Genomic DNA, 22,387 nt, shown 5'->3' with positions numbered 1-22,387 from the left:
TAAGAAGTTATTATGGATAACAGTATTAAAGGTATAAGTTCTAGAGCCAGGGGGCTTGACTGAGAAATTCTCTTTAAATAATTATATCATTTTATCAAGACCATGATAGACTCAGGAACTAGGAGACTGTAGTGAGTCCACTACGCATGAACCAACACTGTTGTTCATACATTTGTATCTATATGCATATGTAAAACACACTTTTTAATTGCAGATTTTAGTAGGAAGGTTCTGAACAGATGCCCTTCAATGAACATATCAGCCAATAACATTTAGGGTACACAATTGGTATAAGAAAAGATGGAAAAACAGAGCAAGAAAAGTAGTAAAGGCAGTGTTTGTCCCTTCCTCACCAATGCAACATCTTACACATTATTATCTTGAGTTCTCCTCATAATTAAGGTATTCTTATAACTCTATATCCTGGAATATCTGAGAAATTTAAAATATATGCATTATATAAAGTTATTTTAAAAACCAGCTGTATGTAAATTATTCATCTTAAAATAGCCCCATTTTCCTCTCTTTCCCCCACCCCCAAACATTCCAGTAATTTTCTGGCTCAAATATTTTCCCAAAATAGGCTAGAAGAGACATCAATGCCCATTTATGTAAAACAAATACCAATTAAAACAGCAGCAGCAGCAAAACAAGACTTAATTCTAGTGCACCCAATGGTAATATAATTATGGAGATTAAACAGAGAATTGTTCACTTTTCCCTAAGGTCCAAATCTGGAAAAGGAAAAATTTACAGAGATTAGGAGATGATATGCCCATATTTCACTGCTCTGTGGTGCTGCAGATTAGGTTTTGATGGAAGCCTTTAAGAAATAATTTCATATCTGTATTGCAGGAGACAGCTTGGAGTGTCAGCATCATTCTGAAATAATTATTCAGAATCAGGGAGCACTAAGTGTTTAAGAACAAGCAAAGGACAAAAGTTTATCTTGTATCCAATTAAATGTAGATGTTTATATGGGGGGAGGTGGGTTTGTATCTGTATGGAATAAGATCTAAGATTTGCTGTAGCCAAGCAGAAGTACTGTTAAGATGCCAAATACAGGTATGGAAGAAAGCATATAGCTTATGTTGTATATTACTGAAAGAATATTACTTTATAACTTATTTTTCCAAAATTTTCCAGATTTGTTTCTTTTAGAGAATATAGATTAGTATCTTCTTTTTTTTAGCCATGAATTGGCTTTTAACACAAGCTCTAAATTCTTATGCACACATGAGAATTCAAGGAATTTCCTTTAATAATTAAGAGCAACTACTTGCTGAAACAGTAATGAGGTTAACAAATTATTCTTAATCCAGTTTTGGTCTTCATTATAGTACGTTTTTTACAGGAATGACAGATTCATTTCACAAGCCTTATTCAAAACTGCACCGATTTCCTTGGGGTTAAAAAAAACATTCCTAGCAATTTAATTATAATTCCTTTCTTTAATCTAATGTTGGATAACATTCTGAGATTTAATTTTCTTTTGCCTTGGCATTTACAAATATTACATTAGTGCTAATGCTGTATTTCAACACAGATCACTCTTAGGTCTGCTTTTGTTTTGCCTTGTACAGTGGCAACCAATGGCATAATTCCAATAACATTCAAACAGTGAAGACTGCAAGTCTCCCTAGAAATGTTATTATAAGAGAGCTCTGCGTGAAATATATCCTAATTTTGATATCAATTCTGAGTTCAATTAACTGTCTTTAAGTACTAACAAGCTTTGCTTGAAAAATCATGCTAGCTAATGGAATGGAAGCCAATTGACAGGGTTAATTAAAAACAACACACCCTAGTCACGATTATAACTTACTAAGCTTAAGAATTTCTTGCAGTGTGAATCCAGCCTGTCAGAAGCAAGCATAGAATACAATATAGCCTCTATCAGAGCTGTGCAGTGCTTCAGATGCAGTTCCAAAAAGTTGCTTAACAGTGTTCGGTGGTCCAAATGTAGCAGTTGTCTTCAACTATTTAAAGCAGCTGCATCCTTCCCAGGATCATTGAGCTGCCCTTTTCCTGAGATATATATGTGGCTCTCAGGAGTTTCATACAGATACTACATTTGTGCCCCAAGCCCCAAAGTACCTTTTTGAAATCAAATTTGAAGTGCCTCACAGCTCCAGTTTTATACTTCTGAAATGCCTGCAGAGTAAGTGTCCTAACAGCCAGGAACCACACTGAGACAAAGAACAGGTCTCTAGTGTTTTATTGCTGCTACATAACAGGAAAATCCTAACAAACTGAAGAAGCGTGGGAAAAACCCAGACATATAAACCCCAAAGTTTAAGGCGGGCCCGATCTGTGTCTCTTGGAATGGCTACCTAATTCCTCAGTGCTACGCATGCGCTTTACAGCCTGGATGGGAGCCCCCTGCTCGCCATCCTTACTCATGACAGTAAGTAAATCCAGGCCATTTAAAAAGCCTTGCTCAACAGGAATGGGAAAATGTTTAGAAGAATCATCCTTAATCTGAATTTTTTGATATAGTAAACTATAATTCTCAGAATTCACAGCCAACAGAATTCCCAATCTTAATATGACAAATCTGAGAGTGCCAAATTGAGAAAAACTAGCCTAGGGTTTTCCAGTGAATTTATTCCAGCATCAGAACAAAGAACTGAATCTGTGCCCTGGTTCCTTTGAGCACGGCATGAGCAAATAAACAGGAGCTCTCTGAAGCAGCCTATCCTGGAGATACTACATCTCAGTCTTGTTGATCATTACCATCTTATCATTTTAATCTTTGGGATGGATACTAAGTGGCCATAAAGACAGCTGCTTGCAGATGCTTCAGCTGGGGCATCTACAAAACACAGCTCTTACTTTTGTCCACCACAACTTCCCCCTTCAAGGAAATCAGGGTGACCAAACAGAGCAGTGCTAACAAACTGGTTAGGCCTTTGACCAGATCTGTCCTAATCTCAGTTGTCTATCATCCTTCAAAAACCATGTCATGCTGAAAGCCCTGTGCCCTGCTTTCTCTAAAGAATGAATATGGGATGGATGAGGTCATGGGAAATAAGCTTTTCTTTACTCAACAGCAAGAATCAAAACTATATGCTCCCTTCCCCAGATGCATAACTAAAAAATAGATTCTATTGAGATACGTAGCTACATGCTACATATTGATAGTAACTGACTTTACTTTGAGCCCAAGTGTGCTTTGGACTGAAGTTATAATTAAAGTTTTACTATGGAAATAGAGAAAAAAATATTAACTGTGACAGAATTATAACAGATTTCAGTGATAATCTTCCCAATTAAAAATAATGTTTTGATTCACCATGACATGAGTTATTTTCATTCTCATCTCACTGACCTTATTACTTTGAACTGAAAATCCAAGAAAAGTGTCTACATGGACACACTTCAGGTTCTTTTAAATATATGTGTCTTGGAATCATATTGAAGTCTGGAGTCAGAAGCTTCCAAAGGAAACACTAGGCACTGTCTTAAGCCAAAATTAGCTGTCAGTTTCTCCATGGACGTTTTCCATGTGCACTTTGAGGTAGTCATTTCTTGTGAACTTTTTGTGGCATAGCTGGCATTCAGCCATGGGCCGATTGGGATTGTGAGTCAGCTTGTGCCGGATCAGCATTTTCTTGAGGCTGAATGACAAGTCACAAACCTAAAGTGCAAAGAAAAAGACAAAAATCAAAGCAAAATCATTGAATTGCCTGAAGACCTTTTTTTAAAAAAAATATATATATAGGTCTCTTAGCACTGAACGTTATGCATAATCTTGAATCAAGCAAAGGACAATCTTCTATGTCATTTTTGAAATGGAGAAATTTTAGATCATTGTCTTTCCCCTAATCATATAAGAATTGTTAACTAAACTGATGCAAAGTGCAACTTTTAAAAATAAATTTGATTTAATTAATTACATTATACAAGACAGTCCATTCTCAAATACACATAAAATAAAATGAACAACTCACCACTCAAAAAAAGGAACTCCATGCTTTATCACACTCTCTCCTGAGATAAAAAGATTAATCCCAAAGTACTTTCACATAATATAGGAGGAGGGAGGTAGAAGTACTATTAACACATTCACTGAGCCTAAAATTAAGAACTTGTTTTAAAAAAATGAAACTGGTACGTAACACTGGATGCCAAGATATGGATTCTAGAAAATAGTACCCTAAAGGTGTAAAAGAGTGACATTTGTTTCTAGCATACATGCATATAAATATATGTGTATGAATATTAAGGCATTTTGCAATGGGCAACTAGCAAGTCACAAAATGTAATTTGCTGACCTATATCTGAAATATATAGATACAGATGTGATATCTTTAACCAAACATCAAGAACAATTATTGTATTATTGTATTCTTTAATTCAATGATGTATGGGCTATTGTATAAACAAATACAGACCAACATATACTGCCTTCAGCTTTGTATAGGTTCAGGAAGTGGGCGTATATCCATCTGTGAAATGTTAAGAATGTATCATCTTCCCACTGTTGATATTCTAAACACAGTCAAATGTACCACGTGAAACATTAGACCATACTGATTGAACACCTAAATGACAACTCTAAAATTTCCGTTTTATTAAAATCATGAAACTGATTTTATGTAAATCCTACAAATAAATATACTGAATTCAGTAAATATTATAACCATATTTGCATAAATGTGTATGTATGAACATCACAGATGACTCATTTATCTTATTGGAAATAATTTTTAAGAGTGTCATCTCCAGCAGATGGGCTACGTCAAATTCTGCTACCAGTAAGTGGTCTTTAATGACTCTCAATCACACAGCGATGACAGTTTAACAATGGCACATTATCTTTGCAAAACGTGAAGAATAAACTGCTTGCAGATGCACACTTAATACCTATTCCTTACTGAGCGATAAATTTTTCTTAATATGCTATGACTAACATTTCAAAAGCTTGCAAATAAATAAAAAAATGTGCATTGCCAAGGTTATAACAAAACAAAAAAGCTGCACAAAGGGTCTGTAAAATAGTAACTGAAGGCATGAAAGAAAATTACAAGATGGATTGCCTCAAACAGACAAAAATAGCCATGCAACATTTAATAACTTTTTTGTGGCATTCCAAAAATTAAAGTTGAAAATAGTTTTGATTTGTTAAGATATTGGGGAAAGATAGTCTGACAGTATCTTTGAAAACTCAAACATTTGTAATCTTTTGACCTTAATGCAGTTCGTTTATGAAGCAACCATATATTACATTGGACACTGTTCCAATGTACTGGATATACTGGCATTTCTATTCCAACCATGGATATTGAAATGCAACATTTATTCTGCTTTCTCTTGATACTCCTCAGACCAACTTGTGAGGGTGGGCATAATGAGAGGAATTTTCCAATAAAACCTAACACGTGGGCTGATAATCCTAGACCTAGTTCCACATTATTTTTTCACCTATTTCCAAATGGCTACAACAGAAAGGTACTTTGAGATCCAGAGAAAATATGCTAGAATAATGAAATGTCTCAGAACCAAACCTTATGAGGAACAGTAGTTAGCTGAGATAAGAGAAGACTTGGCCATTTAAGTATCAGAAAGACTGCCATGCTATCAAGAGAGCAGAATTGTTCTCTGCTGCTCCAAAGGACATTACCAGAACTAAAGATGGGACTTGTAAATATGCAGATTTTGGTTAACTATCATGAGATCTTTCCTCAGAGTAATTGCTCTCTGAGACGTAGGAAAGGCTATTAGTTTTCCTTCACTGAAGGCATTTAAGCAGAAGCACAACTGTCAGCTATGTTATGGTTCCATCTTGCAATGAAGCTAGACAACATGATATCCAAGATTCCTTAGGGACTCTATGATTCTACAGTATGGCTATTATTTAATAGCAGTTGCCTTGTGTGGTCCAAGAGAGAATCTGTACAAGTAGTGGGTTCAGAAAAGGGAGTTGAATATTTTGACAGAGAATCAGGGTATACAGTATATACTTAATGAAAACAGCATGCCTGTGATAAGTAGTCCATCCCACTACAATACTGAGAATACCTCACCTCATGGACCAATACCATATGTGTATGTGTATTACATGCATTCACACATACAAACATGTTTGTGTGTGCACACTATTGTGTTGCACTTTTTTCTATTTTTTGTTTTTATTCTGTTTCTCTTTGTTCTATTAAATGAAGCGAAAAAGGGGAATTATGAAGGGGAACCTACATACTAGGATGATCATGGCATTAGCATTACTGACATTTTCCTGTTACCTTCAGTCTCATTCTATCTTTCTCAGCTCATAAGGTGCTATATTGCCTTGCAAATATCTATTTGCAAATGGTCTGATAATTAGGTGAACAAAAGTGGAGAAATCCATTTCATTTTCCTTCAGTCCCAATGACACATTATACCTTACAGTAGATATTGCCTGCTATAGCTACTGTGATCTTCAGTTCTTAATTTCTAACATGTAATAGGTTCAAGATCCTGAATAAATCTCCAAATAAGAACCTAAGGGCTAAGCATAATAAGCTCTGGTTTAATTGCAAATGCACTGAAGCTAAAGCTACATTAACAGAAAGACTCCAACTCTGTTGAATTAAGAGTACTGTCATATATTGGGTCTTGTCTTAAAGAGGATTTTCATCCCATTTAATAAAGCATTCTTAAAAACAAAAATGGACAATTGTCAGAAAGTCTGCCTAGATAGTAAAATCCCTGTGCTTTCTGCTACTTTTTAGCCCCTCCCTTCCCAAAAAGTTTCACTGAGTCACCTCATACTATCTCTTCTGGAGTCTCTGTTGAAAATTGTGGTAATGCCACAAATATTAAGCTTGTAGTGGAGCTTTGCTTTAATACTATTGTAAATTGAGCTCTTACATTCTCCTCTAAAAACCTCAAAACTCATCTTATTAAACAGCAAAACCATTGGAGAAGTTTAATTTTGACTGAGTTATTAAAGGCAAATATTTTCTAATGGACACCTGGAATGGCAATATAGTTTATGCATGTGGATCAATCATTTCAGATTCCAGCATTCTACAGCAGATCATCATTGTTCATTAGAGGACAAGAATGTTCCACATACTGTTGCCCAATAAACCCGTTGAACATAGTAAGTTTATGCCAGGCACCTTCATTGTATGTGTGTGTGTGTGTAATTAAAGATTTTAATTACAGTAATAAAAACTAATATAAACTAAGTCCAGAAAGAAAAAGGAAAGTAAAATTAGAGAGTAAAAAGTGCAAAGAAAGAAAAAGTAAAAAAGAAAGAAAATAAAAAGGAAAGATTGAAATGAAGAAGAAAAACATATAAAGAAGTGACTTCCGATCTTCATCACAACAACCATAAACAACTTTGTAGCTATTCACCTCATATAAGATTACGAACGGATATCTCTTCTTCCAATAACTCATCCTTTATCTATAAGGAATTCCATAAGACATCAACTTTTCGATCCTGGTGTCAGCAAAAAGTCCATAAAGGGTTGCTAGACTTTCATAAAAACATGTCTTATTTTAATCTTGATCAGATAAACCAATTTTATATTCCTTCCATTTACCTTTGAAAATTTTAATCTTTAGTTCATTCAAATATTATCATAGGATTTGATCTCTCTTCAATTCTTCTTTGTCCCATTGCATAGGTTTCTTCAAGGCTTTAACAAGCCTCTTTTGTAAATCCAATAAAAAGACATCATTCAAGTCATTTCTTGGTTTATCATTTGCATTTCCCCTTTAATTTTTAAAACTTCAACCAGCTTCTTTTGTATATCCAGTAAAGAGTCCTTATCCAGATCATTCTCTTGGCCTGCCACTTGTATTTCCACTTTAAATACCGTCTTTATCTTGTAATCCACACTTTTTAAAATCCAATATTTCTGATTTCATTATTTCTGCATCAAGCAAGATTTGTTTCACATCTGCCATTCCCTCATTAACATCCTTTAAACATAGTCTATCCATAGAAGCAGACATCATTACTGACATTGTTGATATTGTGGCTACTAATTTCTGTTTCATTCTTCGAAGATCTCCTTTAATATTTCAAATGTTATAGTGTTTTGTAAATCCAAATCCAAATCAAAACCAAAGGCATGTTTTTTTTCTTTTTGCCTGGAATCTTTAGTCCCTCTAGTGTCCGATTTAAATCATAAGGTCTCTAAACTCTGTTATGACTTGCAATAGACAAAATAATTCTAGTTCTCACAAAAAGCTGTTTATTTTATATAGTTAATTCCAAAATCTTATAGTAAAAGTTTCAATATTCCAAATTTGTTTAGATTCTTGTTTATAACTTTCTGAGTTCAAAGTATTATCTTTTGGCATTTATTTCAAATTTTTTAAAGTTCTTAATTTTTTTTAATCCATTCAATTATGTCTGACTCTTGGAGACTGCCTGGACAAATCCCTGCAGTTTTGTTGGCAAGGTTTTTCAGAAGTGGTTTTCCATTGCCTCCTCCTAGGGCTGAGAGAAAGTGACTGGCCCAAGGTCACCCAACTGGCTTTATGCCCATGGCGGGACTAGAACTCACAGTCTCCTGGTTTCTAGGCTGATGCCTTAATTTTTATTTTGTTCAGAAATGAAGATAGACTCACCAGGTGGCTTTTCAAACTTGTCATTCTGAAGATTTCTAATAGCTTTAAGATAGTTAAATAGGCAATTTCTGATAGTGATTAGAAGCGAGGTTAGCAAACTTAGTGTCCTTTAAAAGACTCCATCATGGTTGCGAGCTTGATGATTGATCCCTTTGACTCAATGCACTCAGACCAGCAGGGGACCACTGTCCTACGGTCTCCTCACAAGTGGAGGACATGTGGGTGTTCTCCCATTCTTTCCTTGTCCAAACAGGTTCCAAAGAACCAGTCTACTCACCAGTTCTTTTGGTCCTTGCTGCAGTTGTCTCTACTCTCCACAGAGATGTATTTTAGCTTGCCATGCCTCCACCAGAAGTCTCCCAGGCACCTTCGCTGTAAATTAGTTTGAATATTGCAAGATGGCATTTTGATGAAGGAACAAGCTGGACTCTGAGGTCAACTTTTGGTCATTGCTTAGTATTCTAGCACTTAGTACAGAAGTACATCTTTGATTTGGGGACAAATTTTTTTTAGAGGAAGCTTTTTATATAAATATTTTTATATAAATCCTGTGGATTCAACATATTCTGGAACTGTTGAAACTGGCCACTGTCTCCACTGACTGGTATTTCCTCACTCTTATCATGGAACTATACAACAATAGTTCACTGCAGAATTTGAGATGATACTTGGCTCCCCTTCAATTGCTATTGTGTGTGTGTGTGTGTGTGTGTGTGTGTATGTGTGTGTGTGTGTGTGTGTGTGTGTATATATATATATATAAATAAATAAAGATAAGGTAATCTGTCTGGCATGGCATGTAAAGTAACTTGTATATGCATAATAAACCTATCTTCCCCCCTTCCACACATTTTTAGACTGCAGTTTTCTTCTCTGCGGGTTTGTGTGAAACATGATTTACTTTGTGGAATGTACCACCTTCCATTTTATGACTATGATTATGACTTCTACAAAATGTCAAGCACATCATGGGCCTAAGAGATGGAGCAGCCTACTGATCATAATTGGATTTAAGAACTAATAGAATTACATTCCTCTATCCTTAGATTATTCAAAAGAAAGAAAAACATTGAGAAATAAATTCATAATTCTTACTTTTTAAATTCTGCTTTCTAATAAAGGCCTTTTACAATATTTTTTCAGGGACACGATTTGAAGTAATTTCCTACTCAACTGGAAGAAAACAAGGTTTAAAAAACCAATGATACAATTTCCCAAACATTTCTCCAAATATATATCCCTCACATATGTATGGAATACACATATGTAATTATGGACACTAACATTTAGAAAAATTACTAAGGGAAAATAATATACTGTAGACATTACAAACAGCCTGAAAATGAAGGCTTATAATCCAGCTCATTAAAAAAAAACACTAAATGCATATTATGTTTTATGTGTTTGTGTTTTGATGCCATTAAATAGCAGTGCAATTGATCATATTGCAATTGCAGTTTCCTTGCTAGGTGGCAACTTTAATCAGAACTGAAGTTTGGAAGGAAAGAGTAGTGATTGGTTGCTCTCTGAATTATTATTCATATTTAAAAGATAAGATCTGGGAAATATATTGATTCTTGATCATTACCTGAAGGAAACCCTACTGAGAGGCCATTTGCACTGATCTGATCAGAAACATCTGTGGGGGAGGTTGGTGGGGAGAATGACCCCAGTGTTGCACCATTGTGCCAAATTCCACTATTTCGTATGTGTATTGTGTTGTCCCATGCAGATATACTGTAAAAGAAGCAGACCTTGCACCAAACACTGTTTCATTGTTTTGACAAAAGCAGTAGACTCTGCAGATGTCTCTTATTTGGATAAAGGTTTGTAAACACAGTCAGCCATTCCTTGGATGTAGCTTAACCCTATATGGGACTAGTCTCTTTAGGATTAAAGCTAATATTCTCAAAGCTAATACTCTCAAAGTACATGACTGAGCCCAATAATCCTTTCTGAAGTATCTCTTACACTCCCTTTCTTGACCCTCTTAAACATGTTGTGGGAAAAGAGGTTGAAAGCATTTTCTTTGATAGAGTATTTCATGGAGCATTATTTATAATGAATAATATTAGCAAAAGCATGTGAACTGTAGTACTTTGTAGTGATTTTCTTTAACTTCTGTGCAAGATTCTGACAGAATTGAGACCCAGTTTTTCAGGTATATCCCAACACAAAAAACAGGCAATGTGATGAGCCAAATTAATGGTATGAAATCTATATGTACTTTTCATTCCTAAGCACTCTCTTCTATTCTGAATTGTGCTTTTGAGAAAGGGTAATTCATTTCTTTAGAAAGTAAGGGATGAATAGGATGTAGAAGGAAAGCCTTCCCCTTAACACATGCATACCATCTTTAAGAAAATGTAGAAAACTGATTTATTTTTATAAAGTTACAAGCATGCATACATATATATTGGTGTTGTAATTAAGATGGGACTGGTTTGTATTCATTTTGTTCTTTAAATAACACTAAAGGAAAAGATTAAGAACTAAAGCTGAAATAGAATGATTTAATAGTCATTTAATAGTTAATAGTCCATGTTTAGCAGTGATGTCTTTTTAAAAAACAACAACAATTTTTCACATGTGAAATAGAGAAGAAAATAATTGCTTAAAATCCTTTTTACCAATCAATTATTTCATATTAGTCTTGCGTTAAGAATATCAAACCAGTTTGGAGGTATTGGTCAAGATCTAATTTAGCAATAACAAATTGATTTAAAATTGATTAATTGAATTAATTATTTGAAAAGGATATAAATCTCTTTTTCTGTTGATGTAGTGAGAATATCTGTACTTTCTTGATACATCTGTCTATCAAAAATTTATTGAGAATATACATCTGTACAGTAAATATTCTCAGTGCCTCAGTGATGTTTTACACCACCTTGAAATCAGTCTTCAACATTAAATCAACGTATTACCATTAACACAATCTTTTCTATCATCATTGTAACTATTCTGCTTCTATGCAATGATTTCTACTGTTTTCTGTTTTGAAGGAGAGGGGGTATTTTGCTTTCTTCTCACCATAATCCTCTCTATTTCTCACTCACACATACAAAATATGTCTGTCTGTCTGTCTGGCAATTACCCTGATAAAGTGGTTCAGTTACATCATAGTATCTGTAAAATTCCACCGTTATTTTTGCTACAAAAGACTAACATCAGTTAAAAATGCTTAAAGACAACAAAACAGGTGCCATATGGATTTCTACATCTTGTATTATTTATTTAGATAAATATAAATAAATAATAATATGAAACTTTATTGGGAATGAAACGGAGTTGAAATTCTTTTTATTCAAATTTGAAAGTATTTCAGAATCTCTGATAAAATAGCTGATAAGAATAGATTTAGATATAGTGTTCAATTTCTTTCAAAGAAGTTATAGTGCAGCCCTGTGCACACTTACCTGGGAGTAAGGCCAACAAGAATCAATAAACTAGTTTTGAATGGACAAGCACAATAATAATCCTGTTCAGATTAACCCAGCTCTTAAACTATTCAACAGACATTCTACACAAAGAGAGGTCTGTTTCAAATAATCTAAAATATCCAAACTCCATTTACTACGGTACAAACAATTCTTTAGGGACATTTGCCATAAAATAAATATATGTTCCAGAATGTCCATAGCATAACAAAAACAAACAAACCTTGAGCTAATAAAATTAGCCTCTTAATGCTGAACTAGCTGATCAAAAAGGATTGCAAAATTGTGAGAGTTTATGGAACAATATGCAAACATTTCTTGAAAATACATTTGCAGTGAAATATTAGGCAGAAAAAACTCCTAATTATTTACAACTCAGAGGTCAGTATGTTTAGGATTCCAATTTTAAAGAGAAATCTCTCTGGGATTCATTTGTAGATTAAACGTAAGTAGATCAAAAGGAAACTTAACCCACATCGCATTGGAATGGCTTCTCTCCTGTGTGTGTCCGCGTGTGTTCGTCGAGGCCACGTTTCTGACTGAAAGCCTTGTTGCACTCAGAACACTGGTAAGGCTTTTCCTGTAATACAGGAACAGATGGGGCGGAAGTGAGCCAATGCAGAGCACAAGCTGTTAACAGGGCAGAATTCCACAGGATCATGTATCTTTATATCTCAGCTCCAAGAGACAGATGTCAGAGCAAAGTTAGTTAAAATAATTCTTGAAAGATGAACTGAAAGTGGGTGGGAAAACTGTGGGCTGGCACCTTCCACTTTAATATAGAGGTATTATCTTTCCCAGCCTTTTAGAAGCAGTGTTTTGAGGGAAGGGGTCTGTGTCTGTTTTTCATAACCCCTGCTACAAACAACTAAATAACATGACATCTTAAAGCTTGATTTACAACATTTTACAGAAACACTTTGCTCAAAGCCACATAAGACTAAGAACCACAAATACAATAGCTTCCCCAAAATACTTATTAAAAAGGCAAATATCAGTGCATGCACAGTGAAAAGGAATTGTGGAAATCTTTCAGATTGCAGATATTCTTATGCAAATAATAAATGAAATATCTTGGAGAAAAATCACCCCAGATGTCTAATACCAAATACGCAATAAAAAGAACTATTAACACATGGTACATCAGAATTCCACCCTGTAGTCTCCAAAGAGTCCTGTGAATGGAGCACCTTTGCATAGTCAGTCTTCCTGAAAGATATTGCTCCATTTTTGTGGCTTTTAAATATTTATTTTATTTTAAGTAACCAACATAATACAGCTCTTAAGAAGGGATCTTGTGGGTCCTGCCTTTCAAGCATTTATGTCAAGGAGTTATTTGTGTGTGACTATGAATTGAGAAAATATTCCATAGTCAACCCCCTGTAATTTTACAGAAGTACATGTCTCAGCCATATGAAAAACAGGCATTCACAACACACCCTTAATTTGTTTTGCATTGTAGTTGATGAAAAACACACTTTTTGTAAGCCCTCTGAAATCCATTCCAGTATATGTATGTGATGTTCAGTGGAAAGTTCAAAATAAACTGAAGAAGTTCCATATTGGAAATAGGGATAAATATGAATATTATATAGAAAATCACAGCTATGTAGTTGGTGATCATCACAAATATTTAAGTTCTTGGGCTGTCATTCAAAGATGCTGTTCAGTTTACCCTAAATAATGGTTTACCCAGTTTCTATGTGTTAAAAGTGACTCATAATACATTCTTTTTTAGGAGAAAGTCTTTGAATAAAATCCTGTGAGAAGAAATGACTTCACTTCCAGAGAACATTCATATGGGCTGTGACAAGGGAAAGAAAGCACTTGTACTTCACTGGTTTTTGCTGGTCATTGATCAAATAAACAGTATTTCATTTCACTGGTTTCTGAGTTTACAATATTTAAACCTGTCAGGGGGTTAATGCTGTCTGTGGCTAGTGACCCCACTGGTAGCCTGTGGAAGCAAACAGAAATGCTTCCACATTAAATGCTTTGTGTGAAGTTGCTATGTTGCACACAATCACTTTTAAAGGGCATCTACACTTTTTCTTCATCCATTTATTTATTTTCCTATGCTTATCTGCCACTTCAATCATTAACTGTATCATAGAGCAGCTTACAGTCCTGTATGCCATCCAGACACCGTCATTCTGTTCTTACATAAAAAAATTAGATACGGAGATTCTAAAAACAAACAATGGAACTGCAAGAACAAAAGGCTATGGATACAACTGTTACAAACTGAAGACAGATATAAATTATTCCACTACAATAATTCCATTGCTAATTGTGAATCACTATCCTGCTAGTAAGCCCACAAGAGGAAACTTGGAATTGCTAATCCAAAACAGGTTAAAAGAACCAATATGTTTATTGATCTTAGTAGATCTTAACTTCTACCTTGTGTTTCAATACGTAGAGCAACAGGTCACATTATGTTCTTAAGTGTCTGACCAAAATCTGTAACTGGCCTAGAGTCCGAGTTGTCTGTTTTATTGACTACTCCTTGTTCCATTATTGGTAGTTACAGTACTATGTGTGAATATATTGGTTTGTCTCACAAAACTGACATCTTGGTTCCTTGTGATCTTACCTAGCAAATCTGCAACCTAAACTATGCTTCCTTGAACGAGTTTGTTTTCCCTTTATTGAGAAATAGAAACTATTTTATTATTTAACATTAAGATCATTTCCAATGCAATTAATAGTTAGGTAAAGGAATACTGTGCAAATAAAAATAATAATTGGAAGATTTTTGCAAATACAATATACAATCAAAATATGCATTATCAGTAGCTTACTGTAGTAAATATGAATATATATTCATATTTTCACAACTACCCATAACCCATTTTTATGTCTTTGCATTCAATAAATGCAGTTATTGTTTTACTTGGAAGATGCAAGCTATTACTTCTCTAATTTGATAGATACTCCATAGACAAGTTGGACTTTACAAGCCCAGGATCCCTTCAATGCCTGTCAAATCTTTTTCTTTAATTTTCCAGAAGACTGTTAATAATTAAAACATTCCCTCCCTTGTATTACTTTAATTTTTTTCATATTTATTTTAATTCCTTCAGTATCTCTACTGCCCTTTAAAATGGCATTTGTTTTATTCTCAAACTGTTCCTATAGCTTATATTTATATTTTGTATAGTTTTACAATAGCAGGGAACGTACCGGCAACAACATTTTCATACTATGAATGTTCATTTTCCTGAGAGTATCCGCTACTAATCATAGAAGTAGAGCTGTTATTTTTATTTCCAGTGCTTTTGTTTTTTTTCTCTGTGAAATAGTTTATTTAAGAAAAGCCAAGCCTGAAGGTAAAAATTATTTCTCTTTGCTTACTCTGAGCAAGTTACAGTCTCTATTTTGCATAGTGTACTGTATAATCTTCTCAAGGAATCATACCATTACAAACTTCAGTCTTCATAGGTTTACTTATAAGTATCCCACATCAAAAGTGTCCTGTATGGGGAAAATAAAGTTGACATGCTTGTGGTAAATGAACTGTTCCTGAAGGAGGAGGGAAAGCTGGATAAAGCAGCAGGCAGATCTGACTTTGAGGAACTGAACTCTAGAATCGGAGGCATGATAGAATCATACTCTACTGCTCCTGCATTTCTAGGTTTTCTCTCTGGACTGTGGATTTCTATGTAGAATTTTTGACTACTCATCCTCACAGAACACTGATGCTGTTGGGTTAAGAGGTAGAGAAATGCCAGGTTATGTGGTAAGGTGCCTTGAGAAGGCAATCTGCTTAGGTAGTTTTGGTCCTGCAGTAAATAGTCTAGCTCCTGCAATCAGAGCTGAGCCAGAAGGGATCAGAGCTTTCAGCTATGAAGCTCCATCTGAATGCTTTTAGCACTGAAACAATTTCTCTAGTGCCCAACATCATATGATTCTATGACCTGACACCACTTTATGCCAGTTTCAGGATAAGCCACAGTACAACATACTTCCCAGAAAAATGTCCCAAGTTCAATCCCTAGGATATCCAATTAGGACTGAGATAGTCTTTTTTTTTGAAACCTGGAAAACCACTGCCAGTCAATATATATACTTAGCTAGATTGATTAATATATGATCTGCTGTAAAGGTAGCATTCTATTCCTATTTACCATCATGTGGAAAGAAGTAACTATACAACATACGACATTCTTTACCATATGAAGATTATATTATGAGATCACTGCTTTTCCAGTTGTCAGTTAAAAAGTAAGCTATCAGAATAATCAAAATATTCTGAAATCCTTCCTGAACCTTATCATTTAGTGGCAATAGAAGATCTAGAAAAATTCCTGGTGAGAATTTTCCTATTTTATTTTTAGCTGGAAAGACTGGATTACTTTAGTAGATGGGAAAAAAGATTATAGCCAACTGGAATTTTAATCTGTAAAATTAACTTCAAAATATATATATCTGACTTAAACCTAAAGCATTACTAAAAGCAATGACTATAATTTAGAGTCCAGTTCAGCCATATTGACGCGGTGGCGCTGCGGGTTAAACCGCTGAGCTGTCGATCGGAAGGTCGGCGGTTCGAAACCGCGCGGCGGGGTGAGCTCCCGTTGCTAGTCCCAGCTCCTGCACACCAAGCAGTTCGAAAACATGCAAATATGAGTAGATTAATTGGTACCGCTTCGGCGGGAAGGTAACGGCGTTCCGTGAGTCATGTTGGCCACATGACCCAGAAGTGTCTATGACAACGCCGGCTCTAAGGCTTAGAAACGGAGATGAGCACCGCCCCCTAGAGTCGGACACGACTGGACTTTACGTCAAGGGAAACCTTTACCTTTACCTATCAGCCATATTGGATTGCAGCTGAAGTATTTCGGTCAAAAGATATTGTAAGATGTCCTCTTCCTCGTCCATGAGAATATCAATAGAATTACTATTTAGCTATTAAACTGATACATTCTGGATGACATATTTAATCTAATATCACTTGTATGGGGGGAAGGGTGCTAATCATGTTGATTTCTTCTGTCTAGCAGGCAAAGCATGCAGTAAACAAGACAGTTTGTTCATTAAAAAAAATCATGGTCTACATAACTTCAGCAATCGCTGGTATATGTGATAAATCAGAGTGTACAGGACTGCTTCCTGACTCAGTATTGGAGTAGAATCATATATAAGCTCAATTGCATCCTGTGTTTTAACTTGGACTGTGCAAAAACAAGTCTCCTGGTTGATGTGGTCATAACTACTTTTTCAAGCTGCTGCCCCATATAATGTTCAGTCTATATCCAAATTCTATGTAGAATTGTGACCCATGCAGATGGTGCTAAGAAGTGCTATCCACCATCAAACTTCCCAGTGTTAGTGGCTCTACACACAGTAGAAAACACTGCATCTTGTGTGTAAGAGCAAAGTAAGGTGCACTGCATGGTATATGAGAGAGCAGGAGCATATGTGCACCTGTCTGAGAATGGGTGTCTGACCATATGAATGGGTATGTGATATAGCAACTTGTATAGCATTCCAGGCCAAATTATTACTCACTTATGGTTTACATATTGAGATTACTCTCATGACCTAATACTACTTGATGGGATATTTTATTTAAATTTCTCTCATTTGAAAGGTTGTAGTAATAGTTTCCATAGGAATCAGATTTTGGCAGACTGTTACCATGACAGAAAAAAGCCTATACAATTAATCAGTTCTTATATTTAACCTGGATAATAGGTAAGTTCAGTTGTGACTGAATTCAGCAGATGCTTTCTATTCATTATTGTTTGCATGGACTGTTTCAAGGAAAAATGAATCTCCCATTGACTGGCATCCATGGCCAGCACATATATAGCATAAGCAGAATGCATTAAAGCTGGAAATTGCAAAGAGATTAAACAGGCATCAGGTGCAAACCTGAAGTAGGTAGATTATGCCAACTGTTCAAACAATTTATATACAAGTTATACTGCTATCATGAATTGAATTTATACTGCTTTGATTTTTAAAAAAGCATTTGTTCCTTTTTAAAAAAAATATTGTCTATTGTTTGCAATAATCCAAATTCAGGGCCTATTATTATGAAAGGAAAGATTCGTATTTGGTAACAGATTACCTAAACCATCAGCCAGGAACTGCAGCATGTACCCAAGATGACAAGACTAAATGTGGAGAATTCAGACAGACTTCTGTTTTGTATATTTTTAATCACACTCAGCACAGCTGCAAGTATTTTCAATAATGGCTTTGTCACAGCTGATGAGATATATTATGTCCCATATTATTAGATCTCTTTATATCCATTGACCTGGATACAATCTACCACCCAGTTAGATGGCTTATCCCAAACACCCACCAGAAACAGATGAGGCAAACTAATGAAATGGAAGCAACAGCACTCCCAAGAACCTACTGATTGACACTCAACAGGAAACCTCCAATCATCAATCAAGCCCCACCCCCAGTTCAGATCTGATGCAGACTACAAGTAGCGCAAGACAACCTTCCCTTCTGCACTGTTGCACTGAGGAAGCCTTGCAAAGGCACAGGGTGAAACATTTGCATAAAACCTGATTGGTAATTAATTTCCCAAAACCTAGAGAATCCAACAGTAAGGTGTCAGGGCTACCTCTGTTCCAAGAAATTCATAAAAACTATCTGGTTTTTCCTCTTTGCCCAAAGGAAAAAAGCCTTTCATTTTCCCAGTCACTGGGAAATAACTACTCCCAATAAAAATGATAAACCAGGGAAAATATTGGGAAAAATAGATAGCTTGTTCTGATGAAGTACCTAATTATATGTATACATAAGCAAAATGACACACCTAATTGGTACATATCATTTACAATTCAAATAAAACAGTACAATATTAGTTATTCTACATCCAGAATAACAAAACTGAATTAAAATATACATGTCGAGATCTCAACAGTTTTATATTTACATTAAAAAAGTGGAACAGTTTTATGAATTCATCCTCAGTTTAGATGTTTCCATTCTCAACTGCATAGAAGCATCATTTTCTTTTTCTTTCCACCAATTCTCTAACTTGGCAAAGCATAGCAAAACCATTAAGAGATCCTACTTACTCTTGTATGAGTACGAATGTGCATTTTTAATCCATCATTCTTGCTGAAAGCTTTGTCACAGTAGGGGCACTGATAAGGGCGTTCACCTGAAGAAAAGACAGGTAAAATTACTCTGCTAATACATTTTATCTTATGGCATACACAGGACTTTTCAGATGATTCCCAAACAGGCAGTGATCAAGCACTAAACTGCCTAGCTGCAGCATTATTGCTACATGATGTTTTCAAACCATGACTTGGGTCTAATGTTGCCTGAAGAAAAAGAAGATCAAAGTAGAACAGCATGTGTATTTTCCAAGAGAGCAATCTTTCTGTGGGCAACTGTTCACACAAAGAAGGTCTTGTTACCAGTGGACTACAAAATGCATGGGAAAGATCCAGCTGACTGGCACTATTTACACGTGCACCTTGCACTGCATAACTGCACCATATTGAAGTGATTATCATAGGACAGCTTTTGTATGTGTGGGAGACCAGAGAATGAAGAATCTCAAGCTTTAAGGCAACTATCCATGAAATCATAAACAGCACTAAATGTGTTAAGTTGCACAGAACTGTTTTTGCTGCAAAAGACCAGTGCAGCTACCTCTCTGGAAAAATAACAAAATCAAAAAAAAAATCAAAAAGACAACAATGCTGTCTTAACAAATATTGAATAATCTACCCCCTATTCTAGCAACAACTATGCTGGTCTAAATGTCTTTTATTGTGCTCAATTTGTAGCTGTTTTTTTTATACATGCTATACATATACATACTTTTTGGTAGGCAGTGTTTTCTCAGATGGTACATAGACCATCATGGAAAAAAAATACAGAAGGTTACATAGATCTTCTTAACTAAACCAAAAAACATCCATGTTTGAATAAAACAACCTGGTGAAGTTTCAGTGCATGGCTAATGATCAGCTTAATGAAAAAATCATGCCAGAAACATGACTAATGAAAAAGTCATGCAACAATGAACAGGAAGATATTCCATTTCATGCTAGCAGCATTGTCTCAAAGATGGGATTAGAATGGCTAGGAAGATGTGACAAATGAGACACAGACACCAACAGCTAAACTACATATTTGGTGGATGAAGGTATTTTGGGAAAGCCAGTATCTGAAGACAATGTTCATAAAAACCAAAAAGAATAACCAATCCCAATATCTGTCTTCCCAAAGGGTGTAACATTTTAATAATGCTGATTTCAACCAATTTAAAATTGCTAATCTCAATGTATTGTTCTGCTTAATATAATAAAAAGTTATAATTAATTCAACCATTAGTCAGTCTTCTCTCCAGCACTGTACCCTAGCTCCTAACCTCTTCCTAGTTGCTTTCATTTTGAGAATGCAGCTGGCCATCTACATCTTACACATTCACCAAGGGAAAAACAGATAAAGCATCTTATAGACTCTGCTATTTTAATTATTTTTAGTAGAAATAATTAGGCAGGTTATAAGTTTAATTTTTCTTTGTGTGTGTAGTATGTGAACAATTATTAAGCAATGAAAGTAACTATTTAAAGTTGGGGCTTGTGGGTGTGAGTGATGAATGTGATGCATAAATGACAGACTGGGATGAGAGAGTGAACTACAGTCCATAAAGATGAACTGTGTATGTACAGTATGTATGTGTGTATGTGTAGTATATGTATATAATGTATATAAACTCTGGATGGTAGGATCCAAACAGTAATTGGTTTTAATAAATTAAGTTGGTCTGATGTGAAGATGTGCTTCATGCCAGGAGACTATTACAACTTCTGCCCAAGTATCAGTAATGATTTGGTTGGCTCTGCAGTGTAATGATCCAAAGGCAGGAGTGGTATTTTGGTCCATCTGTCCAGCAGCAAATTACAATTATGGGAATAGCAACACCCTGTGAAGAAATTTTGGCCACTATGTCAGTAGCAACAGTTTTACCCAAAAATGTTTATGCCAGTGTTTCTTGAAGTGTGTTCCTAAGAGCCCTGGGGGTCTCCCAAGACCCTCTCAGGAGTCCACAAAATCAAAATTATTTGCCAGCCTATGTTGAAAAATAATGCAATATTAAAATCCCATCAAACAATTGTGAAAACTGGTAGTGGCAGAGAATGTGTCAATTTTAATTTTTAATACAGTAAATATGTATAAATATAACCCATACAAACAAAAGCTCTTCCATAATTTTTAAAAGTGGGAAGGGGTCCTGAGAGAAAAAAGTTTAAGAAACATTGGTTTATGCTATACCATGCAAGTTAGTATAATCTAGAGTCTAAATGGTATCCAACATTCTGTTCCCTGTATCCCACCAGTTCAGAGGTACATGTACTCAGGAAGTGCCATGTTTATGGATAGTCATTAAGTATTCCCAAAATACACTGTGTACTCCTGACCCCACAGTTATTCATCACTGCAATCATCTTGGTGCCTCTATTCAATTTAATTACCTCAACAAATTGTATCCACATGTCTCACTTAATTAAACCAAATCAGCTGAATTCTGCTACTGTTCCTACTGAGTAACATATAGAAATTCTCTTCATTGAAGTCTGCCAGATACATGGAGTTAGGCCTACCATATCCAGGCCATAGAAATCTAGATGACCACAATATGGAAGCAACCATTAGACATTTGGGAGGGATCAGTTATAAAGAACTTGGGGACATCTCTCTGATGAAATGATGGATTCTTTGCATTGTACTAAACTGAGTAAAGGGTTAACTAGAGAGGCATAAAGTTAAGAAAACTAAAAGGAGACAGGAGTGGAGAAGGGAGACGTAAAAAAGGGACAGAGAAGAGATACTGCAGTGACCCTTATAAACAGTAAACTAACACTCTATAAATAAGCATAGGCCTTTGTTGATGTATTTCTAACAAACAACTTACTTCCCATATTGTTCATGCAATGTTATTGTTAATAAAAGCTGCAACTGATTATAAACAACTGGTCCTCTAAGTAATTAAGCTAGAATTTAATACCCCTTCTTCCCTCAGCCACCTAAAATGCTATGCTATAAAGGAAAGAACTAATTAGAGAGAAAACAATTACAAAATGGGAGCAGTAAAATGTTAAACTATATATTCATCTCCAACATAAACTTATAGTAGAAGAAATTATTCCATCTCTGGCCAAATAAAGCTGGGTTTGCCACAGTCTCTACCATAAAAAAGGTTGAAACCAAAACCAAAACTGGAAAAAGACTTTCTTTGAAAGGAGCTACACCACAATTCATATCATACAGAGGTGAACAGTTTGAGGCTCCAGGGCCTGAAAACCTTTAACGTGGCCTCCATAATTCCTCTGAAAGTTCTAACCAAAGGGGAATATCATCAAATGTATGAGTGGAAA

General features: G+C 35.3%; 1 protein-coding gene across 1 annotated transcript in view; it reads right to left on the bottom strand.

Moving 5' to 3' along the window:
- Window positions 1-2,412: 2,412 nt before the first annotated feature.
- Window positions 2,413-22,387, bottom strand: part of PRDM5 (PR/SET domain 5) — a 79,994-nt gene continuing 60,019 nt past the window's right edge. The window contains exons 14-16 of the mRNA XM_063310195.1: window positions 19,067-19,152; window positions 12,490-12,594; window positions 2,413-3,640 (exon numbers count right to left, since the gene is read on the bottom strand). Of these exons, the coding sequence (XP_063166265.1) occupies window positions 3,476-3,640; window positions 12,490-12,594; window positions 19,067-19,152 (356 nt within the window). The 3' untranslated portion in view covers window positions 2,413-3,475. The remainder of the gene's footprint in view (window positions 3,641-12,489; window positions 12,595-19,066; window positions 19,153-22,387) is intronic.

This window comes from Candoia aspera, chromosome 8 (genome assembly GCF_035149785.1).
Source record: "Candoia aspera isolate rCanAsp1 chromosome 8, rCanAsp1.hap2, whole genome shotgun sequence".
Lineage (NCBI taxonomy): Eukaryota > Metazoa > Chordata > Lepidosauria > Squamata > Boidae > Candoia > Candoia aspera.
The sequence above is the reverse complement of the archived record's forward strand: the minus strand, read 5'-3'. Positions and strand labels throughout refer to the sequence as shown.